Source organism: Cibotium barometz, chromosome 63, assembly GCF_041138505.1.
Source record: "Cibotium barometz isolate CiBa-2024 chromosome 63, ASM4113850v1, whole genome shotgun sequence".
Taxonomy (NCBI): Eukaryota; Viridiplantae; Streptophyta; class Polypodiopsida; order Cyatheales; family Cibotiaceae; genus Cibotium; species Cibotium barometz.
In genome coordinates, this window is record NC_141108.1 from 8705092 (window position 1) to 8732577 (window position 27486).

Here is a 27486-nt window from a genome sequence, read left to right on the forward strand (position 1 = left end):
ATTTTAATGAACTGTAAAGATCAATGTAAGATAAATTGACCATTACCCTCAAAAACTTAAAGTTTAACACCAGGAGAGGAGATATGTATTGCAAAGACTCAATGAGAAATATCCACTTAACTCCAAAAATACTTCAAACAATGCGCGCACATCAAATTTTGAAGAGAAAACATAAACTTAAACACCACAAGAGGAGAGAGATATTGCAAAGACTCAATGAGATAATATTTCAAACAATGGACACATCAAATTTTGAAGAGAGAAACAAAGTGCCATTCCTGAAACTTAATCTCCTGATACTGTATCATTACAAAATTGGGGTGAATGACACCGATAGCTCTACAAGAGGACGTTGTGCCCTCGTTGGGTCAGTATTTAGTGATCTAAAAAATTCAACTACTTGCAAAATTGATTTTCGCTCATCGCGATTAGGTAGAAACATCCAATTTTTGACTCTATAAATAATAGTATCCATGGTAACTTTGTCATGGGAACTATTATCCATCCACAACTCTTGTACTTTCTGCCAAAAGTCATATAAAGTTTGTAATAAATATCCCAAGGCAAAAACATCAAATGCAGGAGTGTATGCATCTGCCAAAAACGGATCATAAAGCTCTGGGGCTATCCACGACCGTTTATTTCGCTCTCTGTCTGCATAGGAGACCGCCTGTGCCACCTTCTCAGGGTTCTTGTCTGCTTCAAATACAAAATTGAGAGACACCCGCTTTTTGGGCGCTCTCAACAGTAACCCCCAATCGATAATACCTATGCGTGGCTTCAACTCTTTTGTAAAATCCAACACTACATTGAATGGATGTAGGTCGGTATGTACAATTCCTGCCAGATGTGCTGCCGCCGCTAGGCCTTCCACCAGGGCATGCATAATATGTGGCATGGTTATTACTATTTGTTTTATTTTAGAAAGTTCTAGATGACTTAAAGAAATATTATCGAGCGGGGGTTGTCTCCATCCTCGATCCAAACGAAAAATTGCTCTGGTGAACTCACTGAATCCTTCTGAAAGGAAACTTCAGAAGAGTATCACCAAGCGAGCCGCCATTATAGTACAGGAAAATAGTGATCCAAGGAGATTCTTTTGTGAAGGCAATACACCTGACAATCGATGGGTGTAGAACCTGCATGCCCTGCTCTGCCTGGAAGCTCTCGAACTTGGCGCTGCCTTCTCCTTTGTAGTGCTTTCCGCAAAAAGTAATGTGCTCCGGCAAAAATGATATACCTTTAACTGTATACTCTTTTACTGTGCCAAAAACACCAGAGCCTATTGTTCGCCCTTCGAACAGAGCCTCGTGCGGGATGCCAATGAGGTGTGTGCACATAGAATTGTAGATGGTACGATTAATGACACTTGTACCACTTGCATTTGCTTGGCTGGACATTGCAGCGACGTCCTGGGCAATGCGCACTCTTTTGGGGAGGGACTCTGCATCCAGCGCCTTCATGCGCTTGCTCTTGGCTCTTTGCTCGCTCCATACAATGTCCCATAACTGTAGACGTTGCATATTAGCTTCAGGCGGGGTAGCATCTCTAAGATCACTGCATGCTACACGCATACTCCCCAAAATGGTTCGTGTTATATGTTGATGGTTGAAATCTGCTATCTTCTGTCTATCAAGCAACTCAGCGTTGCCTCCGCTTCGAAGCCGACGCTGTGCATTTTTCCATATCTGGTCTATTAGATCTCGCATGAGTATCTTAGACTCATTGATCTTTTTGACGACATCATCAGCACATTGTGACACTGTGATGACTGCTTCAATGCGAATTGCTCGTAGGACGATTTTACGCTCTTCAGGGGAAAGCATGTTGCTCGTCTTCGTAAATCTAGCAAATATCACTAAACACAAAAAAACAGAATATCAAACATTACTGAAATCAACATCAAGCAAACGTGAGAGAACAGCAACAAGTGTATCATTACTTATCAATGTTCAAACAAAAACGGAATATCAAATAATTTTAATGAACTCAACATCATCCAATACATCATCAAACGTGAGAGAACAGCAACAAGTGTATCATTACTTATCAATGATCAAACAAAAACGGAATATCAAACAATATTATTGAACTCAACATCATGCAATACATTATCGAACGTGAGACAACCGCAACAAGTGCATTATTACTTATCAAGTGTATACATTATCGAACGAGAGAGAGAGAGAGAGAGGGGGAGGAAGAGAGAGAGGTGTGACAGATAGAGAGAGAGGGAACATTAGATGACATTTTTAATAGTTTTGTGAGTTCCTAAAGAGAGGAAAATAATGTTTTGTAATCCTAAAGCACTCCTCATCTACACACCTATCGTGATAGAGAGAGAGATGTGAAGTGTATCATGAGAGAGAGAGAGAGAGAGTTGTGAAGTGTATCATGAGAGAGAGAGAGAGAGAGAGAGAGAGAGAGGAGAGGAAGAGAGAGTTGTGACAGATAGAGAGAAGAAACATTAGATGACATTTTTAATGTTTTTGTGAGTTCCTAAAGAGGAAAATAATGTACTGTTTTAATTTTTAAGTAAATAGAGGGAGAAAAAAGAAATTATTAGGAATTATGTATATTTTAAGAGAAAAAAAAAGAAATCCTTATCTACACATCTATCGTGTTGTGAAGTGTATCATGAGAGAGAGAGAGAGAGAGAAAGAGTTGTGAAGTGTATCATGAGAGAGAGAGAGGGGGGTAGGAAGAGAGAGAGATATTCATTTTTTCGAGTTACGAATCACGATATTATAAAATAAAACGTTTAGATAATATGATGTAAACTTTGATCCATGAAATACTCATGCCGCGTTAGCAACCAAGTATCGCATGGATCAAACACAATAAAAACAATACAAGTCAAATCAAACAAATTTACGACATTTTTTCGATCGCGTTAACGATCATATGCCGTAATATGCAAGCAAATTTACGACATTTTTTCGACCGTGTTAACGATCAAATACCGCAATATGCAAAAAATAATTTATGCACTAGCGGACGACACCAACTTGCCGCGTTAACGACAAAATGCCGCCCGATTCTATGGGAATACGAATAGGATACGAACATACACTGGCCACGTTACCGACCATATGCCCGCATTTGACAAAGGGAAGGGAAGGGAAGGTGACATCGCCATAACGATCCTATGCTTGCCGCGTTACCGACTAGTACCGCTACGGCGTGCCATACTTACCATAGGACACAGACTAGCCGCGTTACCGACTAAGTGCCCCAGGGTAAGCACCATTCCGAAGAATGGCCTTACACACACACCTGTCGTGTGGCGGACCACCCAAATCTTGCCGCGCATTGCGACAATGGGCAGCTGCCCGCACGAACACACACCCACACACACATCCCTCGTGTGGCGGACCACCCACATCCTGCCGCGCATTGCAACAGTGGGCGGCTGCCCGCACGAGCACACACCCACATACACACACACACACACAAGTTTCATTACCTGTGTATGCTGTCAGCAATGAACTCCCAAAGGGCTCCCCGGGCCCATATATATAGGAAATTGTACCCCGTCGGGCTGGATGACGACCCCGCCGGGGTTTCCTTTTTCCCGGCGGGACCGTCGGGTATAGCAAAAGCTCGGCGGGATTTTATCCGGTTACCAGGTTGCTTCCCACCGGCTTTTTTGGGAACATGTTGACATGTTAATAACATGTTAATATATGTTATTAACAAAAAAAAATTGTGATCACGTGAATATAAAATCATTGACTGGTACTCTTCAGGGGGGGCTTGTACAGCTTGGATGCATATGATAGATGCAGTGACAGTTCAGCTCATGAGATGCTCATGCAGTTGATGCAGATGTTTTGCCTGACACTTATTTGTGGCATGAGAGGTTTGGGCATCTTAACTTTAATGCTTTGGTAAGGTTGCCTAAAATGGTTGAAGATATGCCATAGATGCAGATGCCTCATAAGAATGTCTGTGAAGCGCGCTTGCTTGGCAAGATGCACCGCTTTGTCATACCTAAGGATGGTAGAGTTGGGGCATCACGCAAGCTATTCTTGATTCACAGTGATGTGTGTGGTCCTATGCGGGTTGCTTCAATTGGAGGTTTCTATTATTTTGTGACATTCATTGATGACTTTACTAGGTACACTTGGATCTTTGCATTGAAGTCCAAGTCAGAGGTGTTTACCTACTTCAAGCATTTCGTTACCTTGGCTAAAAATGATTCAGGCTTGAAGATTGCACACTTGAGATCAGACAGAGATGGTGAATATATGTCAAAGGAAATTTGTGGAGACGTTTGTGTGTCTCTCCAGTATGGGAAGGGTTTGTGTCCCACGACGAAGCGAGAGGGGAGGCTTTTGGCTTCTCGGGATGGTTTCCTCGCCTCATAGTGACGCAATGAACACAAAGAGGGCTGCGGATGTCCTACAAGTACCTAGTTCGTTTTGTGGAGACCTTTGTTGGACTCTTCAGTATGGGAAGGGTTTGTGTCCCACGACGAAGCGAGAGGGGAGGCTTTTGGCTTCTCGGGATGGTTTCCTCGCCTCGTAGTGACGCAATGGACACAAGGAGGGCTGTGTATGTCCTACAGGTACCTAGTTCATTTTGTGGAGATAGTTGTTGGACTCTCTAGTATGGGAAGGGATTGTGTCCCACGACGAAGCAAGAGGGGAGGCTTTTGGCTTCTCGGGATGGTTTCCTCGCCTCGTAGTGACGCAATGGACACAATGAGGGCTGCGGATGCCCTACAAGTACCTAGTTCGTTTTGTGGAGACCTTAATCACTGACTGACCCTTTACAAGTGTTGTGTCGTGAGATTTGTTGGCAACGTCCAGTGCATGGGATGGCTCAATGACTGACTGACCTGGTAATTACTGTGTTCTTTGGGAACTGTTGAACGAAGGAGAAGGCTCTGCTGATCTGCGGCAACGAGGTGCAGATAGATGCTCTGCTTGAGGGTGGAGTCCGCCGAGAGAGACTCTTCTTTTATGCGATAGGGTTCTGCTGATCTGTGGCAAGGAGATGGAGAAAGATCATCTGCGGTAGCAGCGATGAGAGAGTGTGTGTGAATGAGACAGGGCTGAAACTTTAAGGCCTGCCCTATCCTTCAACTTGAAGGCCTAGAAGCTACCTTGACCTTCACTTTTACACATTTGAAACCCAATACTAAAGAAAATTTACTTTGGATGGCCTTCTTTCTCATGGTGGCCTTCACTTGAAGGTTTAAATGGCTTTGAAGGCCACTGTAGGCTTCCAATTTCAGCACTGCGCGCCGATCGAGGAGGATTGTGAAAAGGAATCACAGTACCCTCGAATAACGTGGATAGAATAACGGTACCCCTTCATGATGTAAATTAAAAGTGATATTAAGGGTTCGGACATTGACAGGACCCTTCGAAGGTTTGCCTGGAGCTCGCTCAGCAAAGGAGGCTAGTTCTCCTTGCCACGTAGCAGTCAATGTTAAGCACATGCACAAACACCACGCACCACATAGCCGTCGGTCACTCGCATCATTCCTTCCTCGCTTCACTGGTGTATCGGATCATTTATCTGTCTTCTATTCAAGCCGCTCTGTTTTACAGCTTTCCATTCCTGCATTCTAAACCCTAAACCTTCTTGCACCCATTCGAGCCGCTTCGCCAAATCTTCCCTGCGTTCTCCTCCCAACCTTATTTTCTGGGTGCTTAGTCCCAAGGTCCTTGGGTCGTAATAAAGCAATGGGGATTCCTCAAACAGGTCTAAGTTACACATCTCTACCCTGTTGACACGAAAACATAGATTGTTGTCTTAGTAGTCAGATGCATAAGCTAAAACCTAAACCATATTTTCTATGTGCTAAGTCCCAAGGTCCCTGGGTCATAATAAAGTGAGAGCAATTATTCAAAAAGTTTCGAGTTCCCTTCTCGCTTTATTTTGACACACCTCTGCCCTGCTGACAAGAAAACAAATCTCTTCGTTATTTGTTGTGTGCTTAGTCCCAAGCTCCTTGGGCCACTATAAAGCGAGCGGGATTTGAAAATCTTTTTCTCATGTTCTTCTCGCTTGGTTTTGACTCAATTTTTTGTGTTTCCAAACCAGAGTTCTCATAGAAAAAATATTCAAAGATGCCGCGATTAAAGAAGGTCCCAAAATCTTCTTCAAGCCGGGCTCGTCCTCAACAAGAGACAGAGCATCAGAGACGTAGACGTTATGAGTCATACCGCACTGTCCTGATGGAGCTTCGCAGGATCCAAAGGCACACGCAGCCTGCTATCGCGAGACTACCCTTTCAGAGGGTAGTCCGGAATATAGCATTTGGTTATCAGATACGACTTCGATGGACTCCATTTGCGGTGCTCTGCCTGCAAGAAGCAGCACAGGATTGGATCATTGAATTTTTTGAAGATGCATACTTCCTAGCAGCACACGCGCATAGGGTCACCATCATGCCGAGAGATTTTAATACCCTGCGCTGCATTCGTTATACAGGCATGAAAGACTGCTATACAGCCTGTCTTGTCGTGTGACAGGAGAATGGAAGACATTCTCACCATTCCTCCTCTACATCCCAGAAGAAAAGAACGTGGGCGTCAACCAGTGACACATGAGAAAAACACTCGTTCTCAGAAGCCATCTGCTGAAGAAGACTGTGCGCTGGTTATAACAGAAATACCTGCAGATGTCAGTGCGGAGCCCGCACAGGAAACTACCCCTCACAGCAAACCTCATTGGATGAGCAGGAAGGCCAGGCCCAGGAAAGGGAAAGAATAAGACAGGCTGCACAAGAAAGAGCACTGGCTCGAGAACAGGCTCGACAGAGGCAAATATTTGAACAAGAGGCTGTCAATCAGGTCGCCCCCTCAGTGATTATGCTGAGTTCAATGAGGTTCGAGTAGCATTCACAGTTGGTGGGAATCGAGAGGTGGAGGCTCTAAGGCGCGAGGACATCCGAGTCCTCGCAGATGGAACCCTTGAAATGACAGACAGGTGTGTCAAAGTAGTCCTGTGGTAAGTCTTCAGCTCTTGCTTTGATCGCTACAAGTAAAGTCTGTGTCGAGTCACTATGAAGCGAAAAGAGGCATAAAGTGTTGTGTGTTTATTCTTCTCGCTTTATATTGACCGATCTTAATGTCCCTTGTGTGCCCATAAAGAAAGGAAACTCGGTTACCTCACAGTTTTTCTTTTCTTCCAGGATGATAATGTGTGAGCTTACGGAGGATGTGCAGAACCAAACAGTTCTATTGGACCCCCTCATTTCAAACTACCTGCGGTCTTCAACGGTGTCCTATCTTGACATTTTCCGGATTCACTCCGGATTCTTCTCGAGGCTTCATTCAGACACCCGATTCGTTATTCTTCCTTACCACCAGGCGTATGTGTATAATTTTTGTGGTACTAATTCTTCAAGTACTGCTTATTGTGTTTTAACATTATTTTTTTGTACTTGTCTTAATTTGAGCAGCTCGCCTTGGAGTGTGGCAGTTTATGACATCCAATAGAATATGTGCTTTTATGCAAATTCTACTTCTGGATTCCATGGAGCTGTTAGAAAGTAAGTTTGCTGCTAACATTATATGCACATCAAAGTTTGGATTGAATAACACTAAATCTTTCTTTCAGTGCTGTCCAAAAAATGGTTAATTGCGTTGAGCTCATTATAGTGGAGCCAGACCTTCTAAGCCGCCTCCAAACCAGAAGGGTTAGGGTGAGTCCTCAAGCTGACTCTTCAACATGTCGCTGGAGGGCTTGCCTTAACACAAGGCTGCTTTTGTTATTATCAATTCTCGAAATTGAAGGCGGAAGTGTTTATATTTATCTGCTCGTCAAACACTTCATGCATGATCATAATTCTGCATGCTCATATTTCTAATGGTTATTTTCAATGTTTAGGAACGCCCTGACGTAAGCAATTACACGGACTTGGACCTCCACGAGTTCAGGGTAAGCTGCCCTCCTAGGATAGTGACTGCTGTTCAAGGCCATGCAGAGGAGGAGGAGAGGATGGGTCCGGTCTGGGCAGCCGAGAGAGAAGCCGCTGAGCGGAGATGAGCGGAGGCCCGCGATAATCTACTCGTCGCGATTGACAATTTTGCTCGTGCGTCCGAAGAAGTAGGTCGATGGGTTGCTTCTCGAAGAGCATCCCAAAGAGGGAATCAATAAAAGCATGCCTTGTAACCTTTTGTAAATATCCTACCTTATGTTTCTTTTTGTATCTATATGCCCTTGATTTTGAATGTGCACCATTTTAATGTGCACTCCTGTTATGTACATGATTCAAATTACCAAACAATTCAAGTGTATAGAGAAACAATTTTGCAATGGAAAACAAGAGTCTTTCTGTTCAAATTGATTTTTTTGTAGTATTACACATTAAATGTAGAGCTTTCTGACTGTTGCAATGGAAACACAAGAAATTCATTTTCGTATTTCAAGTGTTGTGCAAAAAGTATGGCTTGCCATACTTTTTCCACACAGAAGAACTCAATGAGGAGCCCATTTTTCAGAGCCCTGTTTTTAACGGTTGCAACATCATATTGTGTACAGTTGTAATCCAGAAACACAGTAAATGTAAAGCTTTAATGACTTTTGCAATGGAAACAAAAGAAATTCATTTTGGTATTTATGATTGTAGTATACAAGTGTTGTGCAAAAAGTATGGCTTGAGTTATCCTAACACTTTTTGTTGCGCTAGTGGCCTTTAAAGACTTCTGGATCTCTTGGAAGATCTTTACCCTGTAGCTTTAACTTGTTGAAGCAGCTGGCAAGGTCCATTCCTTACTGTCAAAAGTTGGGAGTGTCAAAGGAGAGAGACGACCCCAACCTGTGGGTGTTACCGGTTCGCAATAATGCATGTCGTAGAAAAATATTCCACATTTTGCAAGTGCCCCATGAGTGCAGTCTTGGTAAATCTGTTCACCTACATATGCATGTAATACGTCGAAAATGCCTATTATGCTCTCAATTGGCTTCCAGTCAACTCGATTGGAAGGATAAATATCTGTATTGAGTTGTAGAACATGTCAGTTAAAGTGCAAAATAACCAAACTCTTGCAAACCTACAGTTCGGACGGTGGTGTGGAAGTTCACATGAGAGTCTCTTCACTCGCAGCTCTCTATGGTGAAAGGCATGTTGAATCAGCACCTCCTTCACCCGATTACTTTGTGGAAAAAACTTGAAATCTTTTACAAGGCCTTTGTGTGAGTCCACATACTCATTTGTAGTGCTACTTCTCTTCCTTTTCTTTGTCTACATCATCACCCAGCTACCTATGGAAAGCGTATAGGGTATCCAGGAACCGTCGTCTAGGTTGTAGCTGTTGAAAACTGTGATAGTTGCAATGCTGGTTCGCGGCCTCCTAGAGCTTGCCATGACACAAGCCGTAAAGGAGCTTGGAGCTTAGAAGAGCTTGGGGCTTAGAAGCGTGTAGAGGCTGGAATGTTTGAAAACCCTATTTTTGCCACTTAAAGTGGGAGAATTGATGTGGATAGGGAGATCTTAAATGTGGAGAATGTCAGCCCACTTCGTCCTTTATTTTCATTGAAGGACAATCAGTGAAAATAAAGTATTATTTTATTCGAGATATTCTTTCTGGACTGTTGCGAATGGGGACTTTTTAGAGTGGTCAGTATGTTTATTTATGATTTTCATAATATTTCTCATTCGAAATTGAGTATTTCAACGTTACGGAAGCCATGTCCCTATTGGATGCGCGCTCTTCTCTCTCTAAAACTAAAAGGCCCAAAAGAGACCCCAAATTTTGCCTAATGGTATTCCTTTTAAGACAAATAGAGCAACCACTTTTCTCTCTCTCTCAGAATATGTATACCAAGAATATGGCTAGCATTGTCCAAGTCCTTCATCTCAAATGCCTTATGCAGTCCTGCCTTTAAGGTACTCAAAGACTACTTGCATTTCCTAGCTAGAAGTATGTCATCAACATAGATGATTAAAATAAGAAGGCTGCCATCTGTGGCCCTCTTTAGATAGAAACAGTGATCATCTTCACTCTATCAAAAGCCCCGAGCTTTCACGAACCCATCAAACTTGAGGTACCGCTCCCTCAGAGTCTATTTCAAGCCATATAAGCTCTTCTTGAGCTTATAGACATGATGAGCTTTCCCCTTGTCAACAAATCCCTCTGGCTGCTTCATGTATATCTCCTCATGGAGATCACTACCGTGAAGAAATGCAGCCTTCACATCCATCTGATACAACTCCATATCATTTCTAGCAACCATACCAAGATAGTTCTCAAGGTAGTCATCTTGACTATAGGAGAAAAGACCTCATCAAAATCAATCCCATGCTCCGACTTGAAACCCTTAGCCACAAGCCTCACTTTGTACTTCGGTGAAGTGTCAGTAGGTGTAAAATTTTGCTTATACACTCACTTGCATGGCAAAACTTTATGCCTATATGGCAAAGGCACCAAATCCCATGTGCCATTTTTCTTGAGAGATGCCACCTTACTTTTCATGGCCAAGTCCCACTTAATCTTATCTACCCTCTACATAGCCTCTCTATAGTATGAAGGCTCACCATAATCAGTCATAAGATAATCAAGACCTGGCTGACACCTGTCAGGTAGATGTGACTGCCTAGTACTCCTCCTCAACTGAGGGGCGGACTGCTCATGTGCAACCTGCTATCCATCTGTACTTGGCTGTCCGACGTCATCCCATGGCTGAAAATGTGGTACATGTAGAATTGTTGGTGGCTGGTCTACCTGACCACCATCCAATACATCGCTGGGCTGAACTGGAGGTTGTTGTACCTCTTGCTGCACCTACATACCTGGTTGTTCGATGTGTGTGTCTTCATATATGGTACGTCTTACCACTTTCAATCTATCAGCTGTGATCTTTTTGGTATCAAATGCTCTTTGAAGATAACATCATTGTTGCGTATTAACTTATGACTGGCGGGATCCCAAAGTCTATATCCCATCTCTCCTTCCTCACCACATAACTAAGAAATATGCATTTATATACTTTTGGATCTAGCTTGCTCTGCGATACTCTCTATGTATGTGCACATACACCTCACAGCCAAACACTCATAAGTGTTTATAAGACGGAGGCTTGCCTGTCCACATCTCTTCAGGTATCTTGTAATCCAAAGCATGATGAAGGGAGCGGTTTATCAAATGAATAGCAATCTTCACTGCTTCAGCCCAAAACCCATGAGATAGGGCAACATGTGACAACATCAATCGGACTCTATCATGTACAATTCTATTTTTGAGTTCTTGACCTAATTTGGTGCTTACTTTGACCATCTTCGGCTCTTCTTCAGTTCCCAGGTTTATTTTGGCAAGGTCCTCTTCTTTGACTCACATTTTCCTAGTTTTCTCCCATTCAGTCTCTTTCTCCCATTCAATCTCTTTCACATCTAGAGTCATCGGTCACATGGAAGAATTTTGTCCTCTTGCTTTTAAGGAAGAGTTGCATTATCTCCCTAAAATTCTTGATGTTTCCACATATGATTGGGCCAAGGGAGTGTTAGGTAGATATGACGAGAGGCTTTGCAAGGCATATTAGTGGAATGAAGAGCACGAACATCATTTTAAGGAGCATAAGAGATGTCAATTTTTCAAGGGGAGGCAAGTTGATTGGGTATGTGTTATCGAGGTGTTATGAGAGGAGACTGCATTGAAGACAAATCTTGATGATCTTTATGTGCACCTAGAGGAGTAGGAGAAGATGAAGTCTTTGGTAGTGGATGAGAGAGGAGATATTTTCTAGAGTGTGGCAATTAATGGGATGGATGATGAGGAAGAGGCTCAGTGAGTTTGTGGAGGAGGAGAAGAGTGATGGTGAGTGGTGCCAGTTGTTATTCTCGGATGTCCCATTGCCAAATCAACTTAGAGTGGTGAGAGAGCATGGAACCATGGTCTACCCTAACTGCCAGAGTATGAGGCACCCATTCTGCTTTGTTGCTAAAAAAATACTATGTCTAGTATAGATGAAGAGGAGGTGTACTGAAGTATGTGTGCCCAGAGGAGGAGCACCAGTTCCCTAGCAACCACCCATCCACCAAGTCCCACTTGTCCATTAGACTGTTCCAATATCTTTTCTCTGCCCCTGCCAAATAGTTGGAAGCCCCAATCCTATCTCTACCACTTTCCACCATATTGAAGTCACCCATTAGAATGTAATTACATTGAGGGTTTAGCTTTAGTAGCAAGCCATTCCTAGGGTTTAGCGTGAGTAGCAAGCCATTCCTAGATTATTTTGGAACAATGGCAGCCACATATGTTAATGATCCACAATATCTATTCTTCCCACATAACTTCTAGCACCATTAGGGTGATTGGCCACATAACTTCTAGCACCAACCCCCTACCATTAGGGTGATTGCCCACAATCTTTGGGGCAAGAGCCTCATTGACAACGGTCAATGACTCCACTAAATCTATTTGGAAGGCCTCCATAAAATATATTGTACCCCTTCGATTTTTGTTTTTTGAAGCATTTTGTTCCAAATAAATTTAGTTCCTGGATAGCCCAAATATTTGCTTTCCCTTCATTGATGTGGTTCCAAAAGATTTGGCTTTTGTCCCCCCTAGACTTAATCCCCTTCACATTCCGAGATATTCCTAGCATTAGAGGAATGACTCCCTAAATATCTCAACATCGTTCTCATCTTCCTGGCCCCCAGGGAAGGGGAAGAGGGGGGAGAAGGGGTTCTAGTGGTAGGTAGCCTCCTACCATCATTCAGCGAGGCCCCTCTCACTTGGTACTCAAAGTTGCCCTGAAATAACTTGGTGTTGGGTGGTCTCCCTTTTGGCCAAATTCCATGCACATTGATTTTTGGCATGGTTGGCAACATGTGTCTACACACACAACACATTTTGTGGATGATTTTTTTCCCTGTACTTCTCCCTCCAACAAGTTGCAATCCGTTTTTATTCCAATTTCCAAAGTTGTGCGTGGAAACTGGACCTTCATGATAGGCTTTACCCTTCATCTATAGGAGAGCCAGTGAGAAATCAGAGTTACAGTAGGCGTGCTCAGGGGCTGAAATTTTCCTTCCAAGCTTGCATCTTTTTTGCTGCCTGGATTTTTTTGAATTTTTTATTTTTAAAGAGAGAACTTCGCCGGTCTTCTGTGGACGATCAACGATCCCATCCCATGTCACTCCTCAAAAAGTGTGTCGTTAGAAAACTATCCCATGTGCAGCGCCAGCCTGGTCGCCAGTGGTCGGTGACGATTTCTCTTGTAGAGTGTGTGGACCAGTGCTCGCGAAAAACTTTTTTCTCAACCGGTCTGTGTTTTCATTACTAAAATTCTTTCCGATTTTATAACTAAAAATGTAAAAATTTTGTCGCGGTAGGTTTTCTTAAGGACAATGTTACATTCTTGTTGGAAAACTTGAATTTCAGTCGGTTAAATATACACTACAGGCGTGAGCAGTGGTGTGGACTACGAGAAAATATTATATTTAGTCTCTCTTCTATATTTTCTTACACAGCAAACAGTCCACGTGCTGTCCATATGAGCCACCATGGGGAGACTCAATGTGAACTCCATGATGCGTGGCCATATTTAAAAAAAACAATCTGAGGCGATAGCACTGACAGGTCTTAGATTTTTTAAAAAAATTGCATGATGGGGCTCCAAACTCGACGAGGTGACAGGTCAGGTGACAGTGAGATTCCATGGGAATTAAAAATGGAAGGTATGCCCTTACCAGGCCTTAAAATTGAAGCCCATCTGGGCGTCCGTGGCCATCTCAGGCTTCAAAAGAAGCTTCCAAGAAATAGCTCAAGCGTCATTTTGAAGCCCAATAATTTTTACAAAGCGTCAAACAAAGCCTAAACCATGAGTCCTAGGCATCCCAAGTATATATATATATATATATATATATATATATATATATATATATAAGTGGGATTCGGGAATGCAAGGTGTCTAAAATATGTAAATATACGTGGCGGTGGCATCGAAGACACTAGCAAGGTGTGTGTTGATTCTAGTCGACTCTTATTGTGAATCTGCTGATTCGTAGCTTGCCTGGCATACAATTTCTTCTTAAGTTTTTTTGTGAATTTCCATGTATCATGAACTTGTTGTTTTTATCTCGTTGTTTTAATATTTTTACAAATTTGAGTGAAGCCGTGGAATACTTTGGGAAGCTTCATAGGAAGTCTAGAATAAGTACACAGGGAGTCACAGTCCTTGTGCTGTGGGGAGTCAATTTTAAGGCCTGGCCCTTACACATGGCAAAGAGAGGGAATGTGGGGAGTTTAAAATATTTTATGAGCATTTATTTAAAGCATAGAAAAAAGAGGTATTTGAATTTCAAAAAAGCAATTGCAAGCCTCGTTGCAACAATCGGTCTCTCTTTTTCCCCTCCTCTTCTTCTACTTTCCATGTTGCTGCTGCCTCCTGCAAGTAAGGTGGTATACTTTGTAACTTGCTTTTTTTAGGCTTTTTTTAATGTGTTATGTAGAGAGAGAATATTGAGGTTACTTCTTTTTTGCAGAGCACTTTGTAACATACTTACGTGAAAGCTCCAACATTCAACTTAGGTGAGAGCTCCAACGTTTCCTTTTTTTTTTTAATGGTTGAACATGGGTTTTGTTTTTTCTTAGGAAATATAGTCAGCAGCACATGTTCATGTTCTTTGTGAGAGCTCCAACGTTTCCTTTTTTTTTTTAATGGTTGAACATGGGTTTTGTTTTTTCTTAGGAAATATAGTCAGCAGCACATGTTCATATTCTTTAAACTTTCATATCTTTTTTCATGTTTCTATTTTTTTATGTATGTATATAAACTTTAGATAAATACCTCTAAATTTTGTAGGTATGTGTATAAACTTTCATACCTTTATATATCTATAAACTTTCATATTTTTTTTCATGTTTTTAATTTTTTTATGTATGTATATAAACTATAGACAAATACGTCTAGCTAATTGAAGACTATAGACAAATCCCTCTAACCAATTGAAGACGGTCCTTTTTTGGGCATTTACTTTCCATCAAAATTGGAGAGAAACTTGTATACTTTTAAAACCATAGTTTTATCTCATTTTTGGGCTATTCAAAGTTATAGTAAAAAAAAGTGTTAATATAGAGAGAATATGTGTGTGATATGGAGAGATAATAGAAAGGGAGTATGTGTGTGTGTGCATACATTCATACATTTGTATGTACGTACCCACACACATACCTACATAAATACGTTCTTACATATGTACATACATGTGAGTGAGTGTTCTTACATATGTACATACATGTGAGTGAGTGAGAGAGAGAGAAAGTATATGGCTTTCTCAATGCTAGTCAACACCCGTGAGTCATGACCCCATGTTTAGTCCTTAACCAATTTCAACTATAATATCAATGAGTTACATCTTCAATTTTAGGGGTAACACTCAAGCATTATAATAGATTTTCCAAAAGGAATCCACAACACTTTGGTTACAAAATACGTGAAGACAACCATTAAATGGAGTCATAGACTCATAGTTGTTTTTTTTCACTTCTCAAAATGCGGGTCAAAAAGAAACTATGATTGTGACCATCCTCCGGCCACCTCACACCCACGTTTATTTTTATTTTTTTAAATAAAGGCAGAGATTATATTAACAAGAAAGATAGTATTCGGAACTCCGAGATCATCCAAATCACCCCGCGTTTAGAAACGCGCTTTGGAAAAACCATTGAAATATAATTGAAGACTTGAAGCGTTCCTGTTCGCGAGCTGGGTTTGTATTGGGTGGACTTTTCTCTCAGTTTGTGCATTAGGGTTTGTTACCAATATGTTGGCAGCTGTAGTGGCGCTGGGCAATGGACTGCTCTCAAAAATGTTCCAGGCCATAGACCTGTGGCATCAGAGAAAGCAGAATGTCGCTGTGTTGAAGGAGCTGAAGCAATTCGTGAAAGAACTGAAGGAAAACATCCGCGAGCTCCAAAAAAAGGCGATCGGCTCCAGCAATAGCACTGCTTGGTCTTTAGGTAAGCAGCCCGTGCCAAAATGATACTTCATGTACTAGTCCAGATCATACTAGGTGGGGCTTGTATCGATAAGATTGATTCTTCTTTTGAGTTGGGCAGACGCCTTGCAGAAGGACTTAAAGAATGCTGATGTGGTTGCTAAGAAAATCCTTAACAAGGGCTTCATTCGATCCGTTTGGGATGCGAATAAGACACAATCCAAAATACAAGCCCTTCGTGAATGTGTCATGACATCCTTCCAGAGCAGGCTCTTATTCGCCACATTGGACGTACGTAGTTTTATTTTGCAGCATAATACGCATGCTTTATCTTTACAGGCCAAGCTAGATGAATATTTGGAAGGTTACTTGATAATTGCCATAATAAGTGTAATTTGGCATCATACCATGCTAATCTAAAAGAAGATGATTGGGTGCAGCAACGAGTGTTGACCTTTAGAAGGTCATTAATTATAACTCCAGTTATTAAATTAGGTTTTGCGTTACATGCCAGGTGGTAATCGAAAGCAAACAGGAACAAGATGCGTTTCAAGAAGCCATGCTAAATGTGAACACAAAGTTGATGGAGCTCTCTGGCTCTGTGAAGAAGAACGTGCAGGAAGTACTTCGCAATGAATTGAAGCAAGCGCTGCAACCGGTGATGGTGGCATTGAAGTCCCACGGAGAAAGGATCGAGAATGCCATGTTGACTATACGCAAAACAGAGCCACAGACAAGCGAAGCAGAGAAGTTCTTTGCAGATGTGCAATCCTGAACTCACCTAAAGACCATAGATATCATTTTGCTGCAACATCATTACTTTGTTTACTTGTGCATGATTTGTCTAAAAAACATACAGAGATGCATGCATTCGCTTGAGTGGTTCACTTATGAGGCTACTCTTGCAGCTGTGAGATTGATTTGGATACCTGATCAAGGCATGCAGAGCTGACTTATTTTTGATGATCTTGGGAACAGGTTTTGGCAGGGTTGGAGGGCATATCGAAGGAAATTAAGGAAGAAGGCAGCAGCTCAAAGGGAAATGCCAATAAAGGCAGTGGCTCGCAGTGACTTAAGTGGTACCACGATCCGATCACTTGGGAGAAAATGTGTGACCCTGTGAAGGCAACGGATGGTCATACCTATGATAGGTGGACTATACTACGAAACGCTCCTGATATGGCCAGAAGCCCTTTCACACCGGAAGACCAACGTGTGGAAGTTTGGAGGAGGTAGCGATTACAATTAATTAACATATCATTAGCATAACATTAATTGATAAGCATTAATTAGATGTTACTCAGATTGAAGACGCCATCGCTCACACAGCAGAAGCAGGAGCTACGCTCGTAGTTGATGAATCGTTATCGAATGTGTCGATTGACGTTGGTTACATTTATATAGAAGTAGAAGCACCCATTCATTTGCATCACTTCGTGATGGGCGTTCACACTCGTATAGTGGACACGAGCATTAATTCCAACACTCCCCCTTAATGCGAATGTCCGCATGAGGGTGAATGATGAAATGTGATGTATGCATTATGAATTCATGTGTAATGCTATATATCTTTACATCATGAGTCGATGATGATATAACTGCTTTGGTAATCACAAGGCATTTGTTTTGTGATTATCTCGATATGCTTTTTGTCGAAGTTGATCTCCTTGACAACCACAAGACACATGTTCCAATATGATGTTGAGACATTGTGCTTGGTAGTAACTGCAACATGTGTGTTTCGATATGATGTCGAAACACAAGTTCTTCCACTCTCAGACTTGCCATCCGTATTCTCCCCCTCAAGTCGAGTAGTGGAATTCCAAGTATTGCATTGGGTACATGTCAAAAGAGAAATTAATATATGAGTATGAGTTGAATTATCAAAATATATATGTGATATGATGTTATTTACAAGTGTGTATGTACAATTAAGTTTAATTTGTCATCGCTCAGAGGCTGATTCGTTTTCAGCTTGTCGAAGACCATGTTTAATTTTGGCCTCATGGATGCTGTAGACACTCCAATGGGCTCAATTGCCTCTTTGGGCATAGTTGTTTCCCTCTTGGGGATTCACAATTCTTTGTTTGGGTTGTTGTTTCATGCCACTTTGGGCGTTTAGGGTGGACGATCATATCACCCATAATTTTGTTTTAATATCATACCTCGTGGGTGTGGCCAACACTCCAACGGGTTGATGCCTCTTTGGGCTAACTTTTGGGCTTATTTGTTTGCCCAGGTCTTATATTAGTATCCATTGTAGGACGGACCTCTTTGGGTCTTTTTACGGGTCACTGCCCATTGGTAGGTCTTTGCCTTTTTGTGGGTCTTTGCCCATTTGTGTTGTTTATTTGTTTGTTTGTTGCTTTTAATCACTATTATTATTATTTGAAAAGTTTTTATCATTTTTGTATAAAATGTTATGTGTGCACGCAAATAGCCTGAAAGAGTAGGCATGTTTGCGCTCATGAATAGCCTGAATATTTAGGCATGTTCATGATGTGAGTAAATTATTAAATAAAATTATTTTTATTGCTTACAAATAAAATATTAACTTTTGTTAAAGTTTATTGTTATTATTGATTTGTGTTAATTTTTTTGTTACTATTGGTTGTTCACAAAAAAAATATTGATTTTTAAGTATTGTGGGCTTTTTTTTAATAATAAAATTTATGGTTATTGTTAGTAAAAAAAAAGTTTAGTATAATTAATAAAAGTATCTTGGTTAAAGTTATCTATGTTAAAGTTATTTTATAAAAATAAAATAAAAAAAAAGTTATTGTTAGTTGTTGGTTATTGTTTTTTTTTTAATTTAATTAAAAAAATTTGACGGATAGCGGCCAGCTTCACCTTGTGACGACGTGGTTCTCGGAGGGATAAGCCGAAGGAAGGTTGCATCCATGCGCGAAAGAAGGCTCACGAAGATGCTCAGATAGGAGGGCTTCAAGACGGTCTGTTTGTGTGTAAAGGTCGGCAAGGGATCGCGTGCGAGTAAGAAGCGACGTCGGAAGTGGAGGTGACGACATCGAATATGGGAAGGAGTCGGGCTCTAATGAGAAAGAAGGTACGACTGCAGGAGTAGAAGAGAGATCTTGTAGGTTGTTCGTGGAGTTGTTGGATCCTTGGCAGTGTGCGGGAAGGCGGTGGTCAATTTTGGTTGGCTTGCGAAGGTGGCGGAGAGATTTTGATTGGCTTGCGAAGGTGGCGGAGGTGATGCAGGCCCACACAGGCTCTCCAGAAAAGCAGGCGATGATACCATGTGGAAGTTTGGAGGAGGTAGCGATTACAATTAATTAACATATCATTAGCATAACATTAATTGATAAGCATTAATTAGATGTTACTCAGATTGAAGACGCCATCGCTCACACAGCAGAAGCAGGAGCTACGCTCGTAGTTGATGAATCGTTATCGAATGTGTCGATTGACGTTGGTTACATTTATATAGAAGTAGAAGCACCCATTCATTTGCATCACTTCGTGATGGGCGTTCACACTCGTATAGTGGACACGAGCATTAATTCCAACACAACGGCCTTTTCACATTGCAACAGACGACATTGACGTGCGCAGCCGCTTGTTTCACAGGTTCCCTGAGCAAGAGGAGAAATTTAGAGCAGAGCGCTCTGCCTATAGAGACTCAGCTTTGCAAGCTGCAGACGTTGGGTGGCTTGGAGAGTCTTTGATGATGCTCGACCATGTCTTGCAGTGGGCTCCTGATGATACAGTGTGCCGTAACAAGAGAGATCAAGTGGATCTCCTAATAGCGGGTCAGTAAACATGACTTTGTCGCATGCTTTATGCAATGTCACTTGCTAGTCCCAATTTCCCAATGCTCGAGAAAAGTTTTAAAATTAGCGTCACTTTTCAGAATGAAGGGGTAATAGAGAGTAAACAAGGGACTTTATAACTAAGGTCCGCTTCTCTCTCTCTCTCCAGGTCTTAAATCATCCTTCACCAGGCCGAAGGCTGAATATACATGCTCACACTGCACAGCCTCTAAAAAAGAGAGTAGAAAGAAGGGTGTAGGGGGGGAGGAGAGGGGAGGGGTTAATGTTAATGTTCCCTCCTTTAGGAAGCAAACAAAGAATGTGTTTCCACATGATAGAAATGTAAGCAAGAGGGCACTTGATGTGGTGCGCTCAGATGTATGAAGGCCGACCAAGACGACATCAATGGGAGGATGTCGCTACTATGTATCATTCATTAATGACCACACAAGGAAAGTGTAGGTGTACTTTATGAAGGAGAAAAGTAAAGTGTTCAATCACTTTCAGAATTTTAGAATATTGGCTGAAAAGCAAACAGGTTTGTAGGTTAAGTGCCTAAGGTCAAATGGAGGGGGAGAATACTTCTCCAATGAGTTTACTATGTACTTGAAACAACATGGAATTCAAAGATACTTTACATGCAGGTACACTCCGTAACAAAATGGGATTGCTGAGAGGAAGAATAAGCACATTGCAGAGGTTGCTCATGCATTGATGGCTGAAAAGAGCATGCCTCATCATTATTAGGCCGAAGCAGTTGTTGCGAGATTGTAATTTACATCATGAACAAGACCCCCACAACAGCAGTGCATGGTGTGACTCCAAAGGAGAAATACATTGGTAGAAAACTAGATTTGTCACACTTGAAAGTGATTGGATGCATTGCATATGTACATGTCCCTGATGAGCTACAAACTAAGCTGGATCCAAAGACTAAAAAATGTATTTTCATTGGGTACTTACTTAAAAGCAGAAAGGGTATAGATGTTGTAACCCTATCACACATGAGATGAGGGTGAGCAGCGATGTTGTGTTTGATGAGATGAGGAGTTGGTATGTTGATGTAAAAGACTCCATTGGGGCCGATCCACACGAGCATATGGTTGCAAATAATGTAGGGTAGCAATCACAAACATTGAGTGGACCAAGAGAGTCCTCTAGTAGTGGGTCTACTAATAGACCATGGAGTGACAGACTACTACATCAAAATACCAGTCTTGCAAATACAAGAGTTCCATCACATAAAGGTAAAGAGAATATTGTTGAACCTCTTGGTATGCCTGATGCTTCAGCAGGGCATTCACATGTAGATGAAGAGTCTAGTGGCTCAGAGCAGAGCCTTGATGTGGAGTTTGGGATTCCAACAATTAGGACATCTCGTATGAGAAGAGCTAATGCAGCTACTAAGAGGACACCATAGACATATCCAGGACCATGCAGGTCAAACAGGGTAAAAAGACAAGTTCAGAGATTGATGTATGATGATGGCTATGTAGCTCGCCATTATGCATATATGGCAAAGGTTATGCAGGATGTTGAACCTACATATTTTGAGGATGCTATTGGGTATACACTTTGGGATAAATCCATTGTTGAGAAAATGGCTACATTGGAAGTAAATAAGACATGGAAATTGGTGCCTTTACCTGAAGGAAAAAAGGCTATTGGCTGTAAGTGGGTGGACAAGATGAAGCACAACTCAGATGGAAGTATAAGAAAGTACAAGGCTAGATTGGTAGGCAAAGGATATGCACAGACACATGGGATTGATTATGAGGAGACATTTGCACTTGTTGCAAAGATGGCAATCGTGCGAGCTGTGATTGTAGTGGCTATGTCAAAAGGTTGGATTTTACATCAAATGGATGTTAAGAATGCATTCTTGCATGGTGAGCTACAAGAAGAGGTGTATTTGGACTAGCCACTTGGCTATGAGGATTTGAGTAACCCAGACTATGTGCAGGCACTGTGTAAAGCCTTGTATGGCTTGAAGCAGGCACTGAGAGCATGACATGACAAAATCGCAAAGTATCTTATCACCATTGGCTTTTGTATCGTAGATGTAGATCATTCACTCTATGTGCTTAAGAGTGATAGGGACATTGTGGTCATCACCATCTATGTGGATGACTTGATTGTTGGGGGTGACAATGAACAGGAAGTTGAGCATGTGAAAAGTCTCCTCAAGTAGAAATTTGATATGGACTTAGGTAAGCTGAGATATTTTCTTGGGATTGAGGTCATTAGGGTGCCTGAGGGCATATGGCTATCATAGCGACAGTATGCATTAGACATGTTGTCCAAGTATGGTATGGCTTGTTGTAAGCCCATCTCTGTACCATTGGATCAGAATGGCAAGCTGAGTGCAATGTAGGTGAGATTTTAGAGGATGCCATTATGTATAGGAAGATAGTAGGTAGCCTTATCTACATGACGATCACCAGGCTGGATTTGAACTACACAGTTGGATTGGAGAGTTAATTTATGTAGGTTCCTTGGAAGCTACATTTGGATGGTGTGAGGCATACATTACATTATGTGAGGTCCACTATTGATTATGGTCTCTTTTATAAGCTTGGTGTAGAGCTGCAGGTGTATGGATACACAGATGCAAATTAGGCTGGTAGCATCTCAGATAGAAGATCTACCAGTGGGTTTATGTTTTCTTTTGGGAGCGCTGCTACTACTATTACATGGAGCAGCAATAAGCAACCAACCATTGCCTTGTTAAGTATAGAGGTAGAGTATAGGGGTGCTACAATGGTAGCATGTGAGGTAGCTTGGCTTCGTAAGCTACTTGGAGATATGAGGCTACATGTGGACAAGAAGGTTGTCATTTATTGTGACAACCTTAGTAGCATACAATTGGCCAGGAACCCAGTGTTTCATACACGGATCAAACACATTGAGGTCTATTACCTCTTCATCAGAGAGAAGGTCTTGGTAGGTGAGATAGATCTTATGTATGTTAGCACAGAGGATTAGGCTGCTAACATTTTTACCAAGGCCTTGGGAGCTGAGAAGCTTCTCAGATTCCGTGACATGCTTAGAATGATAGAGATAGATTTGAGCTTGAGGGGGAGTGTTGAGATGTCAAGCTCAACTAGAGCTGACACTTACGACATGCTTGGGTAACCATTCGTCATTTACATCGACTGGCGTATTTGGTAGTCGACATCGGACGGATCTTCACCACAGTGATTCCACAATTGGACTACACTACCTAGTTTACCCACCTAGTTATGGCATACTTATCATGCCAGCTCATCTACCTAGTGTGTTCATATTCTGGACCGCATGTACATAGTACTCTAGTACTTATGTTTGGTTATCACTTATCTTTTCTAGACCTCTTTTTTGCGTGAAGAAGAAGAAGAAGACTTTCAGCCTTCCATCACTATGTGTTGTCTTCTAGGGTTTGTGTATGTGTGTGCTTGCAAGAGCTCAAGCTCCCCTTCTTCCCCCTATCTTTTCATTGGAAACCTGGCCTTCGAGAAACTTCATCGAACACTAGGAACCCAAGGGCCTCCAAGCAGTGGCTTATGGCTTGATATCTGAAAGGTCTTCCAAGGCTCACCTCTTGGAAGTAAGCGTGGGATAGTCAACTTGCCTAATAGGGCCATGCTCTAAATAGATGGATCGATGATGCCTAGACCTCCTCGGTGCTAGGGCTAAATGATCACTCTTTAAGTCACCTTGGTCCTTGAGGATTGGCCATCATTCTCTGACCAAAGAAAAGGATCAACTGTTGTACCTGTCATACACATGCAATGGAGAAGGCCAACCTAAGGTCCACTTTCCACACTACTCAGTTCAAAGATAACCAATTCCACAGCACTCAATGTTTGAACTCGTTAGCAACCACTTATAACTTAGCACTAAGCTCAACCTATGTGTAAATCACAATCCAGAAATCTGTGTTAGTTTTTGTCCAATTCTTTAGTAATTGCTATGCATATTTCAACCAATTTTGAAATTTCAATCTCATGAAAACCGGTCCAAAAAGACTTCATAGTTTAAAGATTATTAAACCTTTCATAATTTATCAACCCTCGGCTGGAGTGTTATTGTGTGGTGGGGACGCTTCCAAGCTGCCGAGAACTTTTTGCCCTCATATTATAAAGGTCATAAAACCTTTCGCTATTGCATGCTAATTTATCTATCCTGTGCTGGATTGCTAGCTTTTGGAAATACCTTGGTGTGGTGGGGCTGCTTTGAGGGGCCGACCTCCCGCTGCCCATTTTACAGATCTCCCGGGGACCCTAGTTGAACTTGTTGGACTTGATTTTGTTAACAGGAGGTCTTCCCAACCCATGCTCATGGATTTTGACTATACCCCATCTACCCCCCACCCAACACACACATACGCTTAAAAGCAAAAAAGTTTATAGTACTCAACGAACAATCCGAGTTTTGTAGGGAAGATATGTAAATTCCCTAAGGTAAGAAAGCATGACCTAGTGGGCATGTTGTTGGTATGTACTTTGCTAGATTCCCAAGGTTCCAAACTCCCTGCCAACTTGAACCTGTACTTATACGCTAGATTAGCATATTATCATAGATGCATGATAGCAACCACACTAATATGTATCCATAATCCATTTCTTTGTGAATATCAGTCATATATATAACCAAAATCAAAGTGTGGCAACTCTTTCCCGATGATGGATAGGTGGTTGCCATGGTTAATGCAAGGCTTGATGAACATCGAACACAACACAAATCTTTGTCATCTCCAATAAGAAAACATAGGCGGCACTATTGTCAAAAAGTAGTTGCCTAACTTTGATGTAGGAAGCATGAGTGCGTGAGTAACTATGATGTGAGCTATGGTCAAGAGTGCTGGAGTGACTATCAGGCATAAGAAGAGTTTGCAGCTTTTCATGGGTATGTCACCGTATGCCTTATTGATACTTCTTAAGTACGGTCATCAATACTAATTCATCAAATGGGAAAAAAAACCATGCTACACAAATTCACATAACCATTCATTTTATCAAAATAAAAGAAGTTAAACTTCAAAGCACAAACACACGAGCCACATACAACAACAAATGCATTGTGGACACGAGATCCACATACAATACCACAAAAGCAACCACACAGCTGGAAATTTATTCGACCACACGTTTCTGAAGGCAGTCAACAAGTTCACTTCTTCATTTGATACTTCTATGCTTTCACATCTTTTGACACAAAACCAAATTTAAGAAAAAGGTTAGACTAGTAGTGTTTTCTATGCTTGTTACACCTCAAGTGTCATGTTTGCAAAAATTTCATGACGACGGTGGTGATTCGTTGACTGTTTAATGGCAGGCAACAACATCGTGGAAAGTGAACTCGTACAAAATATGGAAGCTGGACAGAGTTCGGCAGAGCAGATAACTGCAGTTCACGACTCCGACTTCTCTGCATCGATGACTCAATTTCCAGCACTCGATCTCTATGAGGATTACGGGGAGATGTGGCAAATAAGGGAGCGGGATGATTACCCTACCGTCGTACTGCGGAACTACGGAGCCAAAGTAAAGCTCAACTTTGGCCACGACCGCCGTGGCTTCACGGAAGAGCCTCTTCCCAGTCGCCTGGAAAGCACTACCTGCGATCCAAACGTGCTTCACTTGTCCACCAATGGTCTCTCACTGCGTCTCAGGGCACCTGCGGATGGCGGCACTAGGTGCTCAGTCATTGGCGCCATAATGGCAGACAAGCCGGTGCCGATGCGGACGGCGCTCTTCTACTTCGAGATCACGGTAGCGGATCCAGGGCATAATGGGTTAGTAGCTCTTGGTTTTACCGGCACAAGCAGCTTCTGCAAGGATAAGATGCCAGGGTTGTACAACAACTCCTGTGGTTACCGTGGGGATGATGGCAAGCTATACCAGGCCGGTGATGCGGAGGGAACACCCTTCGGAGCCGTTGCTGTGGAGGGCGATACAATGGGAGCTGGCATCCACCATGGCAACAACGAGATTTTCTTCGTCAAAAACGGGGTTCTCATCGCCACGGTCAGCAATACACTCACGGGTGTAGTAACACCGGTGGTGGGCCTGGGCTCGTTAAACAGCCAGGTAAAAGTGGATTTTAGTGGCTTGAATTTTCATGCGGAGGCACGGCCATCAAGGCTCGTCGTTAGCCCTTCATCCTCCAAATTAGTAAACCTCACCCCCGATGGGCTCACAGCTTGCTACGTCGGCCGTCGTTCTGAGCTTCGCGTTGCAGCACTTCAAGCAGACCACGTCGCATGCTTTCGTTCATATGACAACTACTACTTCGAGCTCACCGTAGTAAACAGCGTCAAGCGTGGGTCCATCGCCATAGGCTTCACGCGTCAAAATGACTTCCGAGCCGACGAGCACCCCGGTTGGTACCCCAACTCTTGTGGTTACCATGGAGACGACGGTATGCTGTTTTCTGGCAAAGGCTCTGGCAAGAAGTTTGGGCCAACCTTCTCCGCCGGTGACACTGTGGGCGCTGGTATTGACAATGATTCCCATGTCATATTCTTCGTCAAAAATGGTGTTTTGGTCGGCCAGCACAAGATGCAGATGTCGTGCGCTTTCCGCCCTATCATAGGTTTAAATAGCCCAAAAGAGAAGGTGCGCCTCAACTTTGGCCAAGATCTGTTTGTCTTTGATAGTAGCGGCAAGCGCACAGATTAGTTCCATTCAAAACCATGGACGAGAATGAAGATCTCATCTAGGCGTTTCCCCCTTCGGTACTGTGTGTAAAGCCCATTTTAATAATTATTTTGTAGTTTATTTGGATTATCGTCCACTGAATGCAATTTCATTTTTATTGGCCTACCTTTGAAAATACTTCATGCAGTTTTATTTTTAGTTTTGGTGAAATGCCACAATATTATTATTTTATAAGAAACATTACATAAACACTAGCTACAAGTTGGCCGCAAGAAAGTTTAAACAACTTTTCTTCTAATCTTTTTAAACTAGGTACAACATGAGCACCCTCAAAATCTCTTCATCTGTGAACTAACAAGTAGCCTCAACCCGTCTTCAGATGGACACAAAATTTTACACAATAGTACATTGGAAGTTCTTAAATTTGTGCATTGAAACTTCTTAAATTTGACGGGTCTTGCTTTTGATGCGGCATAAACAACTAGCCATAGTTGTGCAAAGAGGGACTTAATGATAACACAGGCTTTGAGAGAGAGAGAGAGAGAGTAATACTTGGAAGACTCAAATTTGTGTTGAAGGCTGAAGTTACTGTTTATGCAACATAGCATCCACACACCTGGGTATAATTAGCAATGAAAAGAACACACACAATACATGGCAATCGCAAATTCAAATTCTCGTATGGACATCAATTTTTCATTTATCTCTCTCTACCACCTAGAATGGTTGAAATATTTATTGTGGACCTCCCTCTTTCTCTCTCGGGTTCATACATGGCATCTTACTTTTTTTCCCTCTTTTTTTTTCATTTTTATCACGTGGTAAATATGAACATTAAACAATTATGATTACTATTATAATCCCATGCTCTTCTACAATGCTAAGCATATTATATTCTTATTCTTATGCTTTTTCAAATGTAATAAATACTATTTCAAAACTCTAACATGTTGCAACTAACATAACACATATACAAAGATGTGTCATAAAACAAAGTTGCAATATATACAAAGATATTATTGTAGAAAAAAAGGCTCCCAGAAAAAGAAGACTAATGGATCTAGTTCCTAGAACCCTAATCCAATCATCGACGTTTGCAATGACGATTGGAACGGCAATGAACATTGCGCATAACATAGCGCTCTGCCACATAAGTCGGAGATTCCAAATCACC

General features: G+C 41.9%; 1 protein-coding gene across 1 annotated transcript; it reads left to right on the forward strand.

The window, feature by feature from the left end:
- The first annotated feature begins 15619 nt into the window (after positions 1-15619).
- Positions 15620-26477, forward strand: LOC147603638 (uncharacterized). The gene is made up of 8 exons (XM_086795945.1): positions 15620-15923; positions 16023-16192; positions 16416-16664; positions 16880-16968; positions 18871-19177; positions 19250-19334; positions 19456-19671; positions 24988-26477. The coding sequence occupies exons 1-8, from the start codon at positions 15728-15730 to the stop codon at positions 26331-26333; spliced, it is 2658 nt and encodes an 885-aa protein (XP_086652071.1). The 5' UTR covers positions 15620-15727; the 3' UTR covers positions 26334-26477.
- The last annotated feature ends 1009 nt before the right edge of the window (positions 26478-27486 follow it).

Coding starts and splice junctions, on each gene's coding strand:
- LOC147603638 (XM_086795945.1), top strand. CDS start 15,728: ATGTTGGCAGCTGTAGTGGCGCTGGGCAATGGACTGCTCTCAAAAATG. Junction 16,193..16,415: donor TCTTATTCGCCACATTGGAC/GTACGTAGTTTT, acceptor GTTACATGCCAG/GTGGTAATCGAAAGCAAACA. Junction 19,672..24,987: donor AGTGGATCTCCTAATAGCGG/GTCAGTAAACAT, acceptor GTTTAATGGCAG/GCAACAACATCGTGGAAAGT.